Source organism: Quercus robur, chromosome 3 (genome assembly GCF_932294415.1).
Source record: "Quercus robur chromosome 3, dhQueRobu3.1, whole genome shotgun sequence".
NCBI lineage: Eukaryota > Viridiplantae > Streptophyta > Magnoliopsida > Fagales > Fagaceae > Quercus > Quercus robur.
In genome coordinates this window covers 19,645,630-19,664,360 of record NC_065536.1, presented here as the reverse complement: position 1 = coordinate 19,664,360, position 18,731 = coordinate 19,645,630, and the positions used below count along the sequence as shown (strand labels likewise).

The following is an 18,731-nucleotide window of genomic DNA, read 5'->3' as shown; positions in this document are numbered from 1 at the left end:
GAACCATGCATGTACTGTTTATGAACAGTAAATTTTGTCACTAAAATCAACATAAGTGGCTTAAAAATATATATATGAGAGAGAGAAAAACATGGAATGGAAACGCAGAAAATGCGGAATCCAAACCGCACCTTAGCCTGCAATATTTTGAATGATTCAATCTACAGGAGACTACAATGTAGTTTATAGTATATATAGATTACAAGTTTTTTTTTTTTTTTTTTGGAGTAATATATAATTCCAAGTTAGTTTCTATCGTATTCTAGATGTTTGATTATAAATAAATAAAGAAGAAAAAAGCTTGATGTGTTGAACCATAAATCAAATATTAAAATTTCAAATTTGTTAATTTAATTTGATTTTGAATATGAAGTAAAATATTTAAGAGCAATTTGATTCACTTTTTTCTTATATAAAGTAAAATCATGACTAAAACATCTTGTCTTATAACAAATCTATGAATCGTTATTACAAATTGATTATTAGTATTATTAATAAATTATAAATTATTAAAAAATTTATATATATATATATATATAAATATAAAGTATGCATATAAAAATACAATATTATATATAGTAAAAAATTGATATATATACTCACTGTATAAAAGGGTTTATATAACAAATGAAGACTAGTAGTCAACAAAAAGTGACTGTTGACTTAGCAATTCCCTTCCTTTTCCATGTACTAGAAGAAAAGTTGATTTCCACATTTATATAAACATCATCCAGCCTTACTTGTCCGCTACAATAGCCTCACATCTCAACCTACGTACAGATAGAAAATCATGGAGAATTCGGCCTTTTTTCACTTTTTCGCTTTTTTGTTGTTGCACTGTTTTATGGCTTGCTTAGCTGTGGCAGTAAGAACCAACATCACCACAGACCAATCAGCTCTTCTTGCTCTCAAAGCCCATATCACTGACCCTCACGAATTCTTGGCAACCAACTGGTCTACCTCTACTTCTGTTTGTAACTGGATTGGCATCACTTGCGGAGCCAAAAACCATAGAGTCACTGCCCTGAATCTCTCTCACATGGGTCTCACAGGAACCATTGCTCCACATGTGGGAAACCTATCGTTCCTCTCTCATTTATCCTTTGAAAACAACAATTTTCATGGCTCTCTGCCCAACGAGTTGGCTTCTTTGCGTCGATTGCAAGTTGTCAGCTTTGGATCGAACTCCTTTTCTGGAGTGTTACCATCATGGTTTTGGTTCTTCCCTAATCTTCGAGAGTTATATGCTAAAAGCAACCGGTTCAACGGTACTATCCCAGTAACTCCATGCACCATATCGTCACTGCAAATAATTCATCTCAGACAAAACATGCTTTCAGGTTCCATGCCCTTCATTATCTACCACTTTTTATCTTGAATTATTTTATTATAGTATCCACCATTCTGTTTTTTATTTTTTTTTTCTCTACAGAGAATATCTTATGTGTTAGATAAATATATCATTTCTTTTGTAGCATCTAAATATGCTAAACGCTTATGAAAGAGAATATATATAATGCATGAAATAATTGTTGGTTTAAATTGACCCTAGTTAAATATAGTAGAAAATAAATTAACATGATGATATGATAACGATGGGCAAAACTTTCACATGAAAAATCCTAACGAGTGATATATAGGTCACAACTTCTAAATATTTGTCTAATCAAATTGAGGTTACTAGTTCAAGAAATATTATTCAATCCCAAATACCTGTCTATAGTAGAACTTATCAATCATAGCTTAAGGGTCTGTTTGGGATCCGCTTATTTTGTTGAAACTGAAAACTTTTTATTAAATTACTATAGGTAAAGGTAAAAGTTAGCTGAAATAGTACAATGAGACTTATAAATAGTACCAAAAAATGGAGAGGGACCCATAAATAGTAACAAAAAAAAACTGAATAGTAAAACAAATTAACTTTTTAATTTGGAGTCAAACAGACACTAAAGCTCCAACCCAGTTGGACTTTCTTCTTAGTAAATAACTTTTTTGATTAGCACGAATATACCAATTGACATAGCTAACTTCAAGGTGCATGAAGCTATCTATCGATGTGACTAACTCTCCACAATCATTTGACATTTTTGTAGTAGTTAGTGCAAAGTTCTTTGCAGTAACATAATCCAATGATAAAATAAAGGCTCATAATCTATTACTAGTTAAGCAAAGTCTGTTAGCTCTTGATCACTTGTATGATAATTTTAATAAATTTTCAGGAAGGATACCAAGAAGTTTAGGAAATTGTACTTCCCTCGAGATAATTCACCTGGATGATAACAGGTTTACAGGTATGGCGATAACCACTTCAATGTCAATACTACTTCCCACTTTGCTCAAAGAATGTTGGGAATTTTAAAAACTATTAGGTTAAATGATTTAGTGTATCCGGTATATTATGATGTCTTCTCACGTAAAAGTGAGTTTAATCTATAAGTTATATGCATGAAACTTACTTTTATGTACGTAAGAAAAATGAATAGTAGTACATTATGGAATAATTTCTCTTTCAACTAGCGTGGTGGATTTTGTGTGCACAAGCTATTGTGGGTTTTGGAAAGACCACAATAATTAGAGAAGTAACAATTTCCATGTTAGTCACCTTTTTTTTAAAGAGCAAATGTTATATGTATTACAAGTTTCACTACAAATTTGTTGCAAACTACATGTTGGTTTATGGTGATTATGCAAACAAGAGTACTAGTACTGGAGAGTGGAGAGTCAAGCTTGTACAAAAAACCCGAATAAAGGCTTAATAGGCGTAAACGTGATGAATGATATGTATAATTATTTTTTAACATAATATAATGCATAATTTGTTAAAATTTAAAAATAATTTGCTCTCTCTAAAAATGAAGCAAGTTTTATAAGTGATTTCTATCTCTTTGTCTCTACAAATATATGATTCTATTATTTTGAGTGTATTCTTTTTGAGGTAGTCTATATCGTTTTAACTTTTGTCGTACTACGTCATGTTTTCCTCATTTTTTTTTAATACAATTAAACTTTTAAGTTTTAAATTATTATTTCGAGATCTCATTGTTTTAAGGAGAATATTTTGATAGTCAAAACTCATCACAAAATTACAATATTATCTTAACTAAAATTAAATGAAACCAAAAGGCATGCATGAAAGATTGATAGGCTTCATAATAATTTATTAATAAAAAAATTGGTAGACACATTCAGATACTTAGCTGTGTTTTGATATAGACTCAAATCCCCACTTCCAAAAAATATTAAGGGAGAGAGATGACTTGTGATTGAGAATTTTAGTATTTAAAAAAAAAAAAAAAAAAAACCATATCAATCCAAAATAGAGCTATGAAAACATAAAAAATAAAAAATAAAAATCATCAACCTAGTGTATAGTTCCAGGAAATAACCAAAAAAAAAAAAAAAATCCACTAAAAGGAAAAAAAATATATATATACATATATATATATATATGTGGGGTCCAATAGTTTATGGGTCCGGCCCACGCGCTTATGGGAAGCCCACCGGTCCTAAACTGAAGGAGGCCAGGGCCCAAGCTCGAAACTAGGAAACATAAAAAGTGGCCCGAAGACGCAGCCGAGGACGGTTTCGTCCTCGGCAGGTCCAAAACCTCATGGATAGAAATGGAACACGAGTAAGCTATAAAGATCAGAAAATATCCTGGGGAAGTTGTCTTTAATACCCTTCCCTGACATGACACTGCCCCTCACAGAGCCGGGATCTTAGGCTTTATGGATCATCTCCAGCAATTTTGGGATTAGACAGATGGGACAGATATCTGTCCTGGAAAGATCGACCCTACACGTGGACGAAGGACAACGAACGTAGACTAGTATAAAAGAGAATGTTATGTGACCAAAAGGGGGGGCTCTCTCCCATCTAGCTTCTTGGGAAAGACTTGATGAAAGAGAATGTCTAGATAATATACGCCGGACACCACATAAAAACCCTCCGATGGGTAACTGGGGACAGCACCATCGCTCCTCGGACATGATCCGAGGAGCTAAATCCTCCTAGATACAAGATTGAAGGGCCTGAATATCCAGCCCAAAGCTCTTTCTCATATTGGTTCATCTATAGTCCAGCCCGAAATGTCGCCCTGTGATCCAACGCTGGCCTTTCAAGCCCACTCTCTACAAATATTATTGTGAGGGACTTTCCGTGTGCGAGCCCAACATCGTTGTCGGGCCGTTAAAGATTTTGTGTCCTTACAATTGGCGCCGTCTGTGGGGAGGCTTGCACGTTGGCGCAGGAGGCGTTTGAGTCAACTCTCTAGCCAGCTGAGATTTGTGGGATTTCCTCCATCTCCGGCGACATGCAGTCGTTGCTCCGACCCGAATTTTTGCTAGGGGCTACGCCCTGCAGTGTCAACAGCGCGGGCAGCTCTAGGGGCTTCCGGCTTCAGGCCAAATCCCCCCGCCATGGTCTAGGGGCTGATCTTCAACAGTTTTGGACAGAACCAAGGCCTTGCATGGTCCTCGGACCCAAGCCTGTGGGGAAACCAAGTACAAAAAAAGAAATCTTGCAAGTTTTGGACAGAACCAAGGCCTTGCATGGTCCTCGGACCCAAGCCTGTGGGGAAACCAAGTACAAAAAAAGAAATCTTGCAAGTTTTGGACAAAACCAAGGCCTTGCATGGTCCTCGGACCCAAGCCTGTGGGGAAACCAAGTACAAAAAAGAAACCTTACAAGTTTTGGACAGAACCAAGGCCTTGCATGGTCCTCGGACCCAAGCCTGTGGGGAAACCAAGTACAAAAAAGAAATCTTACAAGTTTTGGACAGAACCAAGGCCTTGCATGGTCCTCGGACCCAAGCCTGTGGGGAAACCAAGTACAAAAAAGAAATCTTACAAGTTTTAGACAGAACCAAGGCCTTGCATGGTCCTCGGACCCAAGCCTGTGGGGAAACCAAGTACAAAAAAGAAATCTTACAAGTTTTGGACAGAACCAAGGCCTTGCATGGTCCTCGGACCCAAGCCTGTGGGGAAACCAAGTACAAAAAAAGAAATCTTGCAAGTTTTGGACAGAACCAAGGCCTTGCATGGTCCTCGGACCCAAGCCTGTGGGGAAACCAAGTACAAAAAAAGAAATCTTGCAAGTTTTGGACAGAACCAAGGCCTTGCATGGTCCTCGGACCCAAGCCTGTGGGGAAACCAAGTACAAAAAAAGAAATCTTGCAAGTTTTGGACAGAACCAAGGCCTTGCATGGTCCTCGGACCCAAGCCTGTGGGGAAACCAAGTACAAAAAAGAAACCTTACAAGTTTTGGACAGAACCAAGGCCTTGCATGGTCCTCGGACCCAAGCCTGTGGGGAAACCAAGTACAAAAATGAAATCTTACAAGTTTTGGACAGAACCAAGGCCTTGCATGGTCCTCGGACCCAAGCCTGTGGGGAAACCAAGTACAAAAAAGAAATCTTACAAGTTTTGGACAGAACCAAGACCTTGCATGGTCCTCGGACCCAAGCCTGTGGGGAAACCAAGTACAAAAAAGAAATCTTACAAGTTTTGGACAGAACCAAGGCCTTGCATGGTCCTCGGACCCAAGCCTGTGGGGAAACCAAGTACAAAAAAAGAAATCTTGCAAGTTTTAGACAGAACCAAGGCCTTGCATGGTCCTCGGACCCAAGCCTGTGGGGAAACCAAGTACAAAAAAAGAAATCTTGCAAGTTTTGGACAGAACCAAGGCCTTGCATGGTCCTCGGACCCAAGCCTGTGGGGAAACCAAGTACAAAAAAAGAAATCTTGCAAGTTTTGGACAGAACCAAGGCCTTGCATGGTCCTCGGACCCAAGCCTGTGGGGAAACCAAGTACAAAAAAGAAATCTTACAAGTTTTGGACAGAACCAAGGCCTTGCATGGTCCTCGGACCCAAGCCTGTGGGGAAACCAAGTACAAAAAAAGAAATCTTGCAAGTTTTGGACAAAACCAAGGCCTTGCATGGTCCTCGGACCCAAGCCTGTGGGGAAACCAAGTACAAAAAAGAAATCTTACAAGTTTTGGACAGAACCAAGGCCTTGCACGGTCCTCGGACCCAAGCCTGTGGGGAAACCAAGTACAAAAAAAAAATCTTACAAGTTTTGGACAGAACCAAGGCCTTGCATGGTCCTCGGACCCAAGCCTGTGGGGAAACCAAGTACAAAAAAGAAATCTTACAAGTTTTGGACAAAATCAAGGCCTTGCATGGTCTTCGGACTCAAGCCTATGGGGAAACCAAATACGCAAATGAAAAACCAGATACACAAAAGCACGATCGGAGTACCCTACTTCCCGTTCGATAGATCGGATGGATTGTGAGGAGGTCATCATTCTTAGGCGACATTTGCGCGTTTATCACAAGAGTAGACAACTGCTACCCCGGTCAGTTTCCTAAGTTTGATTTATTACAAATTATCGATATAATGCCTGATAGTGCTGATAGATGAGAGTTGATTAGATTATGCTTCAAAGTAGCTTTGTTACAAATATTCTCAAAGCAACACATACATAGAGCACATTCGTTCACAGAGTTGTGTTGCCCAGTAGATCAACACTTAAAACATGTAAATCAATTTCCATTTTTTATTACAACGAAGAAATAGTACAGTGTACAATGAAAAGCTGGAATCAGCCTACGTCAAAGCTTACTACATAAGCAAGAAAAAGAAAAATACAAGAAAGCTGGAGAAAGCCGAGGAGGTATGTCGGAGGAAAGGTTGGCTACAGCTCCGAGACCTTATTCTTCCCCCGCGCTCTTACATGCCCATAACTCAGGCAGCCAAAGAAACCCAACTTGAGCCTGACACCGTTGAAGGAAAGGTGCAGGGAGTGGGAAACTGAGGGGCTTTCTCTAAATATTCGCCTGCTGCTAAGCAGAGGCGCTGATGGCGGAGAATCTTTCTTCTGACATACCAAAGTGCTGGCATGAACAGAGCCTGCTTCGGATTTTGACTAAAAGAGGGAGAGACGCCGTTCCCCCTCGGTGGAGATGGAGTACTCTCCTGAACTTGTGCTTCCTGTGCCCATACCTTACTGTTATAAACCTCATGAAGACACGGCGCTTCTGCGGCGGAGAAAGTTCTTTCTTCCCAACCCTCGCTTTCAACATGTTATGCCAAGAAAGGAGAACTCCGGATATGGGAAGCGTGATGTGAGAGAAAACTAAAAGGATGGGTGTATATATAAAGCAACCCTCTCTCCCTCCTATTTATTTGAAAAGACAAGATAATGGCAGTCAACTCACGCGGCGTCCCAAGGAGCACTACAGACAAAGTGGTCTTGGCTCAACTTCCAACGTCAACTGCAGCCAAGAGACTCAAGGGGCCTCGTAAAGGCGCGCCTCGATCCTTGGGGCGTCAGAGAAGTACTGCATGGCCAGAGGTTGCAGAAATATCTCTTAATCCGCGGATTCATTGAATTCGCGGCCCAGGCCCGCTTTGCGTGAAGGCCCAGGGACACCCTGTTTAGCACCTCGGGAAATGCTCAATAAAAGGGAAAACCAAGTACTGATGCAGACATTGGTCTTGGACAGAACCTAAGGCTTGCATGATCCTCGGACTCAAGCTAAAAGGGAAAACCAAGCACTGATGCAGACATTGGTCTTGGACAGAACCTAAGGCTTGCATGATCCTCGGACTCAAGCTAAAAGGGAAAACCAAGTACTGATGCAGACATTGGTCTTGGACAGAACCTAAGGCTTGCATGATCCTCGGACTCAAGCTAAAAGGGAAAACCAAGCACTGATGCAGACATTGGTCTTGGACAGAACCTAAGGCTTGCATGATCCTCGGACTCAAGCTAAAAGGGAAAACCAAGTACTGATGCAGACATTGGTCTCGGACAGAACTTAAGGCTTGTATGATCCTCGGACTCAAGCTAAAAGGGAAAACCAAGTACTGATGCAGACATTGGTCTCGGACAGAACCTAAGGCTTGCATGGTCCTCGGACTCAAGCTAAAAGGGAAAACCAAGTACCGATAAAGACACAAGTCTCGGACTCAAGCCTAAGGGAAAAATCAAGTACATAAGATAAAACGCATAAGTCCTGAACAAAACCCAGGTTTTGCAAAGTCCTCGGACTCAGGCTTCTTGGGAAATCAACTGCCCGAATGAAGAAATTTCTCGGCTTAAATACTGGAAAAGGTTAAGGCTCGCGTATCATGGAGATGGCAGAACAACCTAATGACCGTCAACCTAAGGAGGCCATTCATCCGGTGGGTAACACGTCCTCGGATAACTACTTCTTACACCTTATCGAGCATTTAATACCCATCACGGCTAATTTTAAGATAAGTCTCATTCCTCACTGGTCGGATTGTTATGTTGAATAATAATTCTGTTAAAGTTATCGGGGCATCTTTTTATCAACGATTACTTTGGCCTTAGTTATTATTGATTCAAATGCTATACTATTATGCCGAGCAGCGCTTTCACCTTTGTTAGAATATATAAACAAGACATACGAAATAGAGTAACAATAACTTTTATTAATATGAAAAATTGTTACAACGTACAAGGAAGGGCTTAAACAAGCCTATACAAAAAATGAACTGCTAAAACAGTAACAACATCCGTAACACAAACAAGTAAACCATCAGGTGTCTTCTGAACTCGCCTTCAAAGTCTTTCTGAAATCTATGCCTCAGTACTGCTCATATCAGGAGAAGAACCTTATACAAAAATAATGAAGGAGAAGGAAGAAGAATTGGAACACATGGAAGCACTTCAGCAAGCTCTTGTCGCTGAAGAATGCAAGGGAAAAAGAAGATGGAGGACATGAGCGGGAAGGAGGAGAAGAAGATGGAAGCAATGAAAAGAAAGTAAAAGGAGCAAAAGAGGGAGAAGGGGAGCCTTATTAGGTATGCTCATGAGAGAGCAGATGGAGATGACAAGGGAGGTTTTCGACTCAGTCACACCAGAAATGGGATGTGACGAGTCCCTGCTTCGGATTTTGGCTAAAAGAATGGGGAGGCAAATCTTAAGCCTCCGCCATCCTTGCCCCGACCGAGCCATCTCGAGTTTTGTTAGGACATGGCGTTTCTGGGAAAGGAAGGATTTGTTCATGGTGGATTACTATGAGATAGGTATTATTGAATAGGGAGTAACCGGATGGAGGAAGTGGATTCTAGGAAGAACGTGAGGGATTCGGATATGAAAAGGTCACCCTCTGTCTTCTCTCTTTATATAGGGGACGAAGAAGAGGGTATGTGACACACTCAGATCCCCAGGGAAATCCAGAGTATAACGCGCCGCTTCGTTCTCCCACACCATCAGTAACCGTTATATCTGGGAGGTCTCATAAATGGGAAGATATTAAAGACACGTTGCAGATAACCACGCGGCATAACGGCAACGTACGTAAATCCAGGAAAAACGGCTCGTAGACCGGTACGTTCCTTGGGGAGGGGAAGAGTCGCCAGTGTTGATCAAGATCCGAAGAAAGTGAACGGCAATAAGGGCTTGACATCATCAAAATCCACCTGTCCTACCATGACGTTGGACAGCAGGATTTTGAGGGGCTAATGTGGGGTCCAATAGTTTATGGGTCCGGCCCACGCGCTTATGGGAAGCCCACCGGTCCTAAACTGAAGGAGGCCAGGGCCCAAGCTCGAAACTAGGAAACATAAAAAGTGGCCCGAAGACGCAGCCGAGGACGGTTTCGTCCTCGGCAGGTCCAAAACCTCATGGATAGAAATGGAACACGAGTAAGCTATAAAGATCAGAAAATATCTTGGGGAAGTTGTCTTTAATACCCTTCCCTGACATGACACTGCCCCTCACAGAGCCGGGATCTTAGGCTTTATGGATCATCTCCAGCAATTTTGGGATTAGACTGATGGGACAGATATCTGTCCTGGAAAGATCGACCCTACACGTGGACGAAGGACAACGAACGTAGGCTAGTATAAAAGAGAATGTTATGTGACCAAAAGGGGGGGCTCTCTCCCATCTAGCTTCTTGGGAAAGACTTGATGAAAGAGAATGTCTGGATAATATACGCCGGACACCACATAAAAACCCTCCGATGGGTAACTAGGGACAGCACCATCGCTCCTCGGACATGATCCGAGGAGCTAAATCCTCCTAGATACAAGATTGAAGGGCCTGAATATCCAGCCCAAAACTCTTTCTCATATTGGTTCATCTATAGTCCAGCCCGAAATGTCGCCCTGTGATCCAACGCTGGCCTTTCAAGCCCACTCTCTACAAATATTATTGTGAGGGACTTTCCGTGTGCGAGCCCAACATCGTTGTCGGGCCGTTAAAGATTTTGTGTCCTTACAATATATATATATGTAGAGAGAGAGAGAGAGAGAGAGAGAGAGAGAGAGTAATTAAGTTTTGAAAAATATGGATTGAATGAGATAGAGAATAGCAAATTTATAGAAAAGAACATGGGGGAGTAAAAGAGTCCATATAAAGAAAGAGAAATGAATGAATGAAGAGTAATGGTAAAGTAGATAATGGTGGGAAGAAAACGAGATAAAATGGGAGGGGAAAGGTTGGAGGTAATGTAACTTTAAGCTAAGAAATAATAAAGATAAGAAAAGTCAAGGAGAGAAAAGGAATTAAAAATATATGGATGAAGGAATAACAAAATTTCTATGCTTCAACTATTATATATGGATGAAGAACTTTTTGCTCTATTACCATGTTAAAAAATATTGATTCTACTAAAGTTTAAGTTTTTAAGAAATGCTTAATTTATTAATTTAATCTAACAACTTTGATGCAATACAATTACATTGGTTATTAATTAATGCGAAGTTACAATTTTTAAGGTCATATTTTTTTTTCTTTTTTCTTTTTTGGAAAAAAGGGTAAGAATTTAATTGAAAAACAATATAACCAAAGATACTGTGTAAATAAATAATAATAAAAAAAACAAAAGAATCAAAATTAAATAATTCATAATAAAAATTGAGTGATATGACCTCAATTTTGAAGTCTTTTAGTATAGATCTGGACCCAACTTATCTTCAAAAAGGTGCTATAAATCAAATTTCTAAGATATAGATTGACCGATGGTGGCCTCGTAGTAATTCAAATTGCAAACTTTGGCAACATACTACTCATTTTCATATATGATCTTTGCACTATGTTTCCGACCGTATTATGACCTAAAATTTGTTAGAGGTCCTTTAAATGGTAAAATTCATAAATAACTTTGTAGATTTTACCTTTTTTATTTAATATGCATTTAGCACATGTATTTTGCATGGAGTCTAACTACTAAGCATTAACCCAAACTAAAATCAAAGCAAAACTATAAGAAAGAGGATTTATGATTGAGAATCTTTATTAAAAAAATACAAAAAAATTCGTCAACATATATAGCTACAATTAGCTATTTAAGATTCTTATCTATCATATAATTTGTTAACTACGAGAATTCAATTTTTCTTTATCTTTTGACCATTTTATGTTAAAATGGAGGACCTACTTATCGTATTTTAGAAAACGGGGTACAAAATTTATTTATTTATTTTTTTTTTTTTTTTTGGGTTTGAGTGGCCGGGTACGTTACGTACGTACTGGGTACAAAAAGAGCACAAATTTCTACACGTCCAAAATTCCAGAGGTGGCTATGAACCATATTTCCGAATTTCATAGCTTTAGGAAATTAGGATTCAAGTAAAAGCTGGATGTCCACATGGACTAAACTCATAAACTTCCATCTACCCCTTAATAGATTAAAAATGGATTATTTGTTTCTTTCTAATTAGGCCCTAATTAGTCACAACAATAACCACTTTGTCTTCATGTGAAACATGGGTAACCTTATTCTTTTGAGAGAGGGAGAGAGAGAGATATCATATGTGGGGAAAATATGGATGGAATAGTTGAGAGAATAGCAAATTTATAGAAAAGAAGATGGGGAGAGAAGAGAAGAAAATAAAAGGAAGATGAAGAGATAGAGGAAATATAATAGTAAGTTAGAGATTGATGGGCGGGAAAACAGATAAAAGAGAGGGGAAAGGTCGAAGAAAATGTTAGTAAAGTAGGGAATACAGAGAAGAAGGGTTAAAGATGAGAGAGAGAGAGAGAGATCATATGTGGGGAAAATATGGATGGAATAGTTGAGAGAATAGCAAATTTATAAAAAAGAAGATGGGGGGAGAAGAAAGGAAAATAAAGGAAGATGAAAGGATGCAGAAAGTGTAATAGTGAGGTAGAGATTAATGGGCAGAAAAAGAGATAAAAGAGAGGGGAAAGGTCGAAGGAAATGTTAGTAAAGTAGGGAATAATATGGAGAAGAAGAGTTTAAAATGTGTGTGTGTGTGAGAGAGAGAGAGAGGGGGATGTGGAAAAAATAAGGATTGACTAGGAAAGGGAATAACAAATTTATTGAAAAGCAGACTAGGAAAAGAAGAGAAAATGATGGAGGAAGTGTAGCTAAGGTAGAGAATAATGGGGGAGAGAGATAAAATGGAGGTGAAATATTGAAGGAAGTGTAATAGTAAGGATATGATTACAAATGAAGAAAAGTTAAAAGTGAGAGAAATGATTGTCAATAGGTTGATGACATGACATAATGAGAGCGTAGAAAAATTAATTGTTAAGCTTTTATTATTAACTAGCATGTAATTCATGTAAATGCATGGATGTATTTAAAATTAAATAAAATTTTTATTATAAAAATATAAATAATTATTCAAATTATTTATTAAAAAAATAGTTTGTAACACATGTATACATATGGATACATTTAAAATCAAATACAATTTTTATCATAAAAATATAAAAAATTAGTCAATTTTTTTTTTTAAAGTAAACGTATTTAGTCCCATATTAAAATTCTTACATAAATTTAATACTATTTATGATAATTTTATTTTTCTAATTCTTAATAAGATAGAACATGTGGTAATCTTTGTTGTGTGATGATTTTTATTGAGTATATGTGATTGATTTTTATTTTTTTTTTTTTATTTTGTAGTTCATTAATATTAGATTCTTAGTATTTTGCACTCATTAACTCACTTGGCACAAAGGTTAAAAAACTTAAGTAGATACATGGCACAAATATAAGTGGATAATTATGGTGTGGTTCCCACATAAATTTAGACACATGGCGCAAAATTGGATTCTAATTTCAAATTATAATTTAAATTTCTCTAAATTTTACCTATTAATATATATTGATTAATTTACTAGTTGCAAACCCAAGCGATGGGTGATAATATATAATTATTTTGTAATTGTGGTATAATGTATAATTTGTTCTCTAAAATTTATTAAAGATAATTTGGTCTCCCTAAAAGTTAAAAAATTTCCAAAATTATTTTTCATATTTCTATCTCTACCAATATATCATTCTATTATTTTAGATTTGTTTGATTGATATTATTCCTTTATAAGGTGGTCCATATTTTTCGAAATTATGTTATAGTGTACTATGTTTTTCTATTTTTTTTTTCTATACAACTAAACTTTTTAAGTTTCAACTAAATTATTCAAATTCTTCATTCTTCTAAAGGAGATTATCATGATAATAAAAACTCATAAAAAATGATTACTTTTTTATATTACTCAAATAATTGATAGGCACATTCAAATGCATATGTTTCTTCTTTCTATCTCTACTAATATATCATTTTGTCATTTTGGATGTGTTTGATTGATAGTATTCTTTTATAAGGTGGTCCATATTCTTTGAAATTTTATTATAGTGTGCTATGTTTTTCTATTATTTTTCTATACAACTAAACTTTTTAAGTTTCAACTAAATTATTCAAATTTTTCATTCTCTTGAAAGAAATTATCAAGATAATAAAAACTCATAACAAAATTACTTTTTAATATTACTTAAATAATTGATAGGCACACTCAAATGCATAGCCAATATTATGTTTTGATACAAATTCAAGTTCTCACTTCTAAAATAAATAAGTATTAATTAATTCAAACAAAAATCAATCCAAAACTATAAGAGAGCTAGAAAGAGAAACTATTTGTTATGGAAAACTAAAAAATATAACACCGAAACATATTAACAAAAAATAGAGTTATAAAAAACATAATGATTTATCGACCTAATTAAAGTGGAGTTACATGAATATAAATATATATATATATATATATAGAGAGAGAGAGAGAGAGAGAGTTGAAAATAGATGGATGATATGATTGTTAATGTGGCTCGACAGAAGTGTAACAACACTAAATGCTACATTTAGCTTTTTGATATATAATAATATAGATTAATTAATTAATTAATATATATAGATAAATAGATAGATATGGATATATAGTGCAACCTTAATTGTTAATTTTGTGAGCTTGTCAAAGGCACTAAATTGTTAGATGCAACCTATTAATGATAGTTGTAATTAAATTTTCTAATATATACAGGATGTATATTTTTAAAGAGAATTCAAAATATTTATGATTTTTTTTTACTAATGAGTTTTTTTTTTTTGGTAGGTGAAGTACCACTTGAGATTGGGAATCTTCAAAATTTAAGGGAATTAACTCTCGCCAATAACAGTTTAACTGGTGTCATCCCAAATGCAATCTTCAATAACTCAAAAATTGAAATCATTAGTCTATACATGAACCAACTCTCAGGCCATCTTCCATCAAGCATAGGCAATTGGCTTCCAAATCTTAAGGTGATTTACCTATGGGGTAATAATCTAAATGGAACAATCCCTCACTCTATCTCAAATGCTTCTAAGCTCACCGCATTAGAGTTGGGTGAGAACTATATTTCGGGATCTATTCCTAATACTATGGGAAATTTAAAGCATCTGGAGAGGCTCAACTTAGTTGACAATTTGTTGACCAGAGAATCTTCAAATATAGAATTGAGTTTTCTTTCATCTTTGACAAATTGCAAAAATTTGACATCTGTAGTGCTATCAGATAATCCATTGAATGGCAGCCTTCCAATTTCCATAGGAAATTTCTCTACTTCTCTTGAAGAATTTGTAGCTTTTAATTGCAGCCTAAAGGGCATCATTCCTAAAGAGATTGGTAATTTAGGAAAGTTGACGGCTCTACACCTAGAGGACAATGAATTGACCGGACCTATTCCAACTACAATTGAAGGAATGAGACAACTCCAAGGTTTGTTTCTTCAGCACAATCGATTGCAAGGATTCATCCCAGATGGTATGTGTAATTTAAGAAACTTGGTTGAATTATCTTTAGATCATAATGAGCTCATGGGTCCTATACCAACATGTTGGGGAAGTCTCTCTAAACTAGAAAAGTTGTACTTGAATTCCAACAAGTTGACATCCATACCCCCATCACTTTGGAGTCTTAAAGACATACTGCAAATAAACTTGTCTTTCAATTCCTTAAGTGGCCATCTACCAATAGAATTTGGGAATTTGGAGCATGTAACACAAATGGACCTATCATGGAATCATTTGTCAGGTGTCATCCCTAATATTACAGATCTAGAATCTTTGGTAAACCTCTCTATAGCACATAACAAATTTGAAGGTCCTATTCCTATGTCATTTGATAAGTTGATAAGTATGGTGCGTTTAGATCTATCTAATAACAACTTGTCAGGAGAAATTCCCAAATCCCTAATGAAACTCAAATATCTCAAATATTTCAATGTGTCTTTCAATAGATTACGTGGTGAAATTCCATTTGGAGGTTTTATTGCTCAATTCTCAGCTCAATCATTCATGGGAAATCAAGCATTATGTGGTCCACCTCAACTGCAAGTTCCACCCTGTGAAGCAAGGAATGCTGGAAAATCAAAGACAATCACCGCAATCAGTGTAAGATATATCTTACCAATAATGATAGCAGTAATACTTGCATTAGTCCTCGTATTTGTTCTAATGAGACACCAAAAGAGAGATGCAAAACTAAAAGGCCAAGGAGATTTGATTCCTCTAGCAACATGGAGAAGAATAACATACCTAGAACTTGAACAAGCAACAGATGGATTTAATGACAGTAACTTAGTTGGGGAAGGGAGTTTTGGCTCGGTATACAAAGGGATACTTTCAGATGGGACTAGTGTTGCAGTAAAGGTTTTTAATTTGAATATAGAAGGATGGTTTAAGAGTTTTGAAACTGAATGTGATGTATTGTGCAAAATTCGCCACCGGAATCTTGTGAAAATCATCAGTAGCTGTAGTAGCATTGATTTTAAAGCTTTGGTACTAAAGTACATGCCCAAGGGGAGCCTTAAGAAGTGGTTATATTCTCATAACTACTTCTTGGATATGCTACAAAGATTGAACATCATGATAGATGTTGCATCATCATTGGAGTATCTCCATCATGGTTGTTCTTTACCTGTTGTTCATTGTGATTTGAAGCCTAGCAATATTCTGCTAAACAAAGATATGGTTGCACATGTGAGTGACTTTGGCATTTCAAAATTCTTAGGTGATGCAGATTCTATGACTCAAACCATGACACTAGCCACTATTGGTTATATGGCACCAGGTAAGGTTTCTCGTTTACAATTCTTTTTATTTTGTTTTATTTTTTTGGCTAAAATTCAATTTAATGTTTACACACACAAGTTTCCATAAAAAAAAAAAAAAAAAAAAAAAAACTATAATTATAATATTAAGAAATTTTATTTTACCATCAAATAAAGATATTGCATACTTTTTGACAATAAATTTTAATCAAACTTGTAGAGTATGGATCCCTAGGGATCATTTCCACACGTGGCGATGTGTATAGTTATGGCATTTTGTTGATGGAAACATTCACAAGAAAGAATCCCACTGATGAAATGTTTGCTGGAGATTTGAGCCTAAAAAGCTGGGTAAAACAGTCACTACCCCTTTCAGTAATTAAAGTTATAGATGCTAATTTGTTGAAGAGAGGTGAAGTGGATTTTAATGCTAAGCTGGATTGTATGCTGTCCATTATAGAATTGGCCATGGATTGTTCAACAGAGGCACCTGAAGAGAGGATAAACATGATAGATGTCATGACAAAACTCAAAAATATCAAATCAAAGTTTCTAAAGGATGTCGGAGAAGATTGACAACTGAAAATGTCCGTAGTAGTTTTTTTTTTTTTTTTTTTTTTTTGGTGCTTTTTACTAATTATGTTTTGTGAATCATGTTATTGGCTTACTGCTACTCTTAAAAAGACATATTGGAATAAAGTAGCTCAAAGCATTGTGTGAGAACAGTAATGTCGAATGATATATGATTGACTATATATATTGGGGGCATCAATTTACCCAATCTATACTATATTACTATATATAATAATGGTTGTCCTTTACCCATTGTTCATTGTGATTTGAAGCCCAGCAATATTTTGCTAAACAAAGATATGGTTGCACATGTGATGTGAGTGACTTTGGTATTTCAAAATTATTAGGTGATGAAGATTCTATGACCCGAACCATGACGCTAGCCACTATTGGTTATATGGTACCAGGTGATGTTTCAAGTTTACAATTTTTTTTTATAGCTAAAATTCAATTTTATGTTTACACACACAAAGCTTTCATAAAAAATAATATTAATAAGCTATTTTATTATACCATCAAATAAAGATATTGGATACCTTTTGACAATAAATTTTAATCAAACTTGTAGAGTATAGATCACAAGGGATCATTTTCACATGCAGTGACGTGTATAGTTATGTCATTTTATTGATGGAAACATTCACAAGAAATAATCTCACGGATGAAATGTTTGCTAGAGATTTGAGCCTAAAAATTTGGGTAAAATAGTCACTGTTCCTTTCAATAATTAAAGTTATAGATGCTAATTTGCTAAAAAGAAGTGAAGTGAATTTTAATGCTAAGTTGGATTGTATGTTGTCCATTATGGAATTGGATATGGACTGTTCACAGAGGCACCTGAAGAGAGAATAAATATGAGAGATGTCATAACAACACTTAAAAATATCAAATCGAAATTAATTTCTAAAGGATGTCCAAAAATATTGACAACAAAAAACGTCTATAGTTTTTCCTTGTTTGTGCTTTTAAACAATTATATTTTGTAGGTTATGCTACTCTTAAAAACCTATTGGAGTAGAGTAGTTTTTTTTTTTAAATAACAGATTGGAGTAGATTAATTGAAAGCATTTGTGTGAGTACAGTAATGTTGAAAAATGTATGATTGACCCAATCTATACTACATAAATAATAATGGAAGAATTGCATTTAATTTTGCAAAATTCTTATTGCGCCACAACATTACTTTTTTCTAACAATTCAACCTTAAATGGGTTGTTGGCTTGTAGCTCTCATTAGGGAACATCCATCAATTATATTTGCACTATTTACATTTCAGAAAACGTTGCAAAAGAAGAGAAAAAAGATTCCTTAAAAAGTAAAAACTCATATTTCCCATTATATATGATCTATAAAACAAAATCCTTCTCTCAGTTAAGACCAAGACTACTATTCAGCTTAATTGAGCTCACTTTCTATTTCTCTAAAAACTAAATGAGCATAAGAATATGACTTCCCTACTTTTTCTTTCCTTTTACTTCGTCCTTTTCAAGAACACAGAATATACATAGATTTACTTAAAAAAGAAGACAGAGATTTATCTATATATATATATATATATATATTAGTATTATGCCCGTGCGATGCACGGTTTAATAAAAAATATTTTGATAATATAATTAAATTTAATAACAAATAAAATGAAAAAAGAATTAATTCAAAATTTAAGATTAAAAAATAAATTGTACTTGTACACTTAAAAGAAATTTAATTTTTATTTCTTATTTTGATATTTAAATCATTTGTTTTAGTGTTGATTTCATTCAAATGGTTATAAGTTAT

General features: G+C 35.8%; 1 protein-coding gene across 1 annotated transcript; it reads left to right on the top strand.

The window, feature by feature from the left end:
• Window positions 1-763: 763 nt before the first annotated feature.
• LOC126717422 (probable LRR receptor-like serine/threonine-protein kinase At3g47570) lies at window positions 764-17,151 on the top strand. Its single transcript, XM_050419167.1, has 4 exons — window positions 764-1,340; window positions 2,220-2,291; window positions 14,402-16,399; window positions 16,600-17,151. Exons 1-4 carry the CDS (start codon window positions 791-793, stop codon window positions 16,953-16,955), a joined length of 2,976 nt encoding a protein of 991 aa, XP_050275124.1. The 5' UTR covers window positions 764-790; the 3' UTR covers window positions 16,956-17,151.
• Window positions 17,152-18,731: the final 1,580 nt, after the last annotated feature.

Excerpts from the sequence above, each read along its gene's own strand:
- LOC126717422 (XM_050419167.1), top strand. The coding sequence starts at position 791 with ATGGAGAATTCGGCCTTTTTTCACTTTTTCGCTTTTTTGTTGTTGCAC. Across the intron at positions 1,341-2,219 it reads CAGACAAAACATGCTTTCAG|GAAGGATACCAAGAAGTTTA; the intron begins GTTCCATGCCCT and ends ATAAATTTTCAG. Across the intron at positions 16,400-16,599 it reads TATTGGTTATATGGCACCAG|AGTATGGATCCCTAGGGATC; the intron begins GTAAGGTTTCTC and ends TCAAACTTGTAG.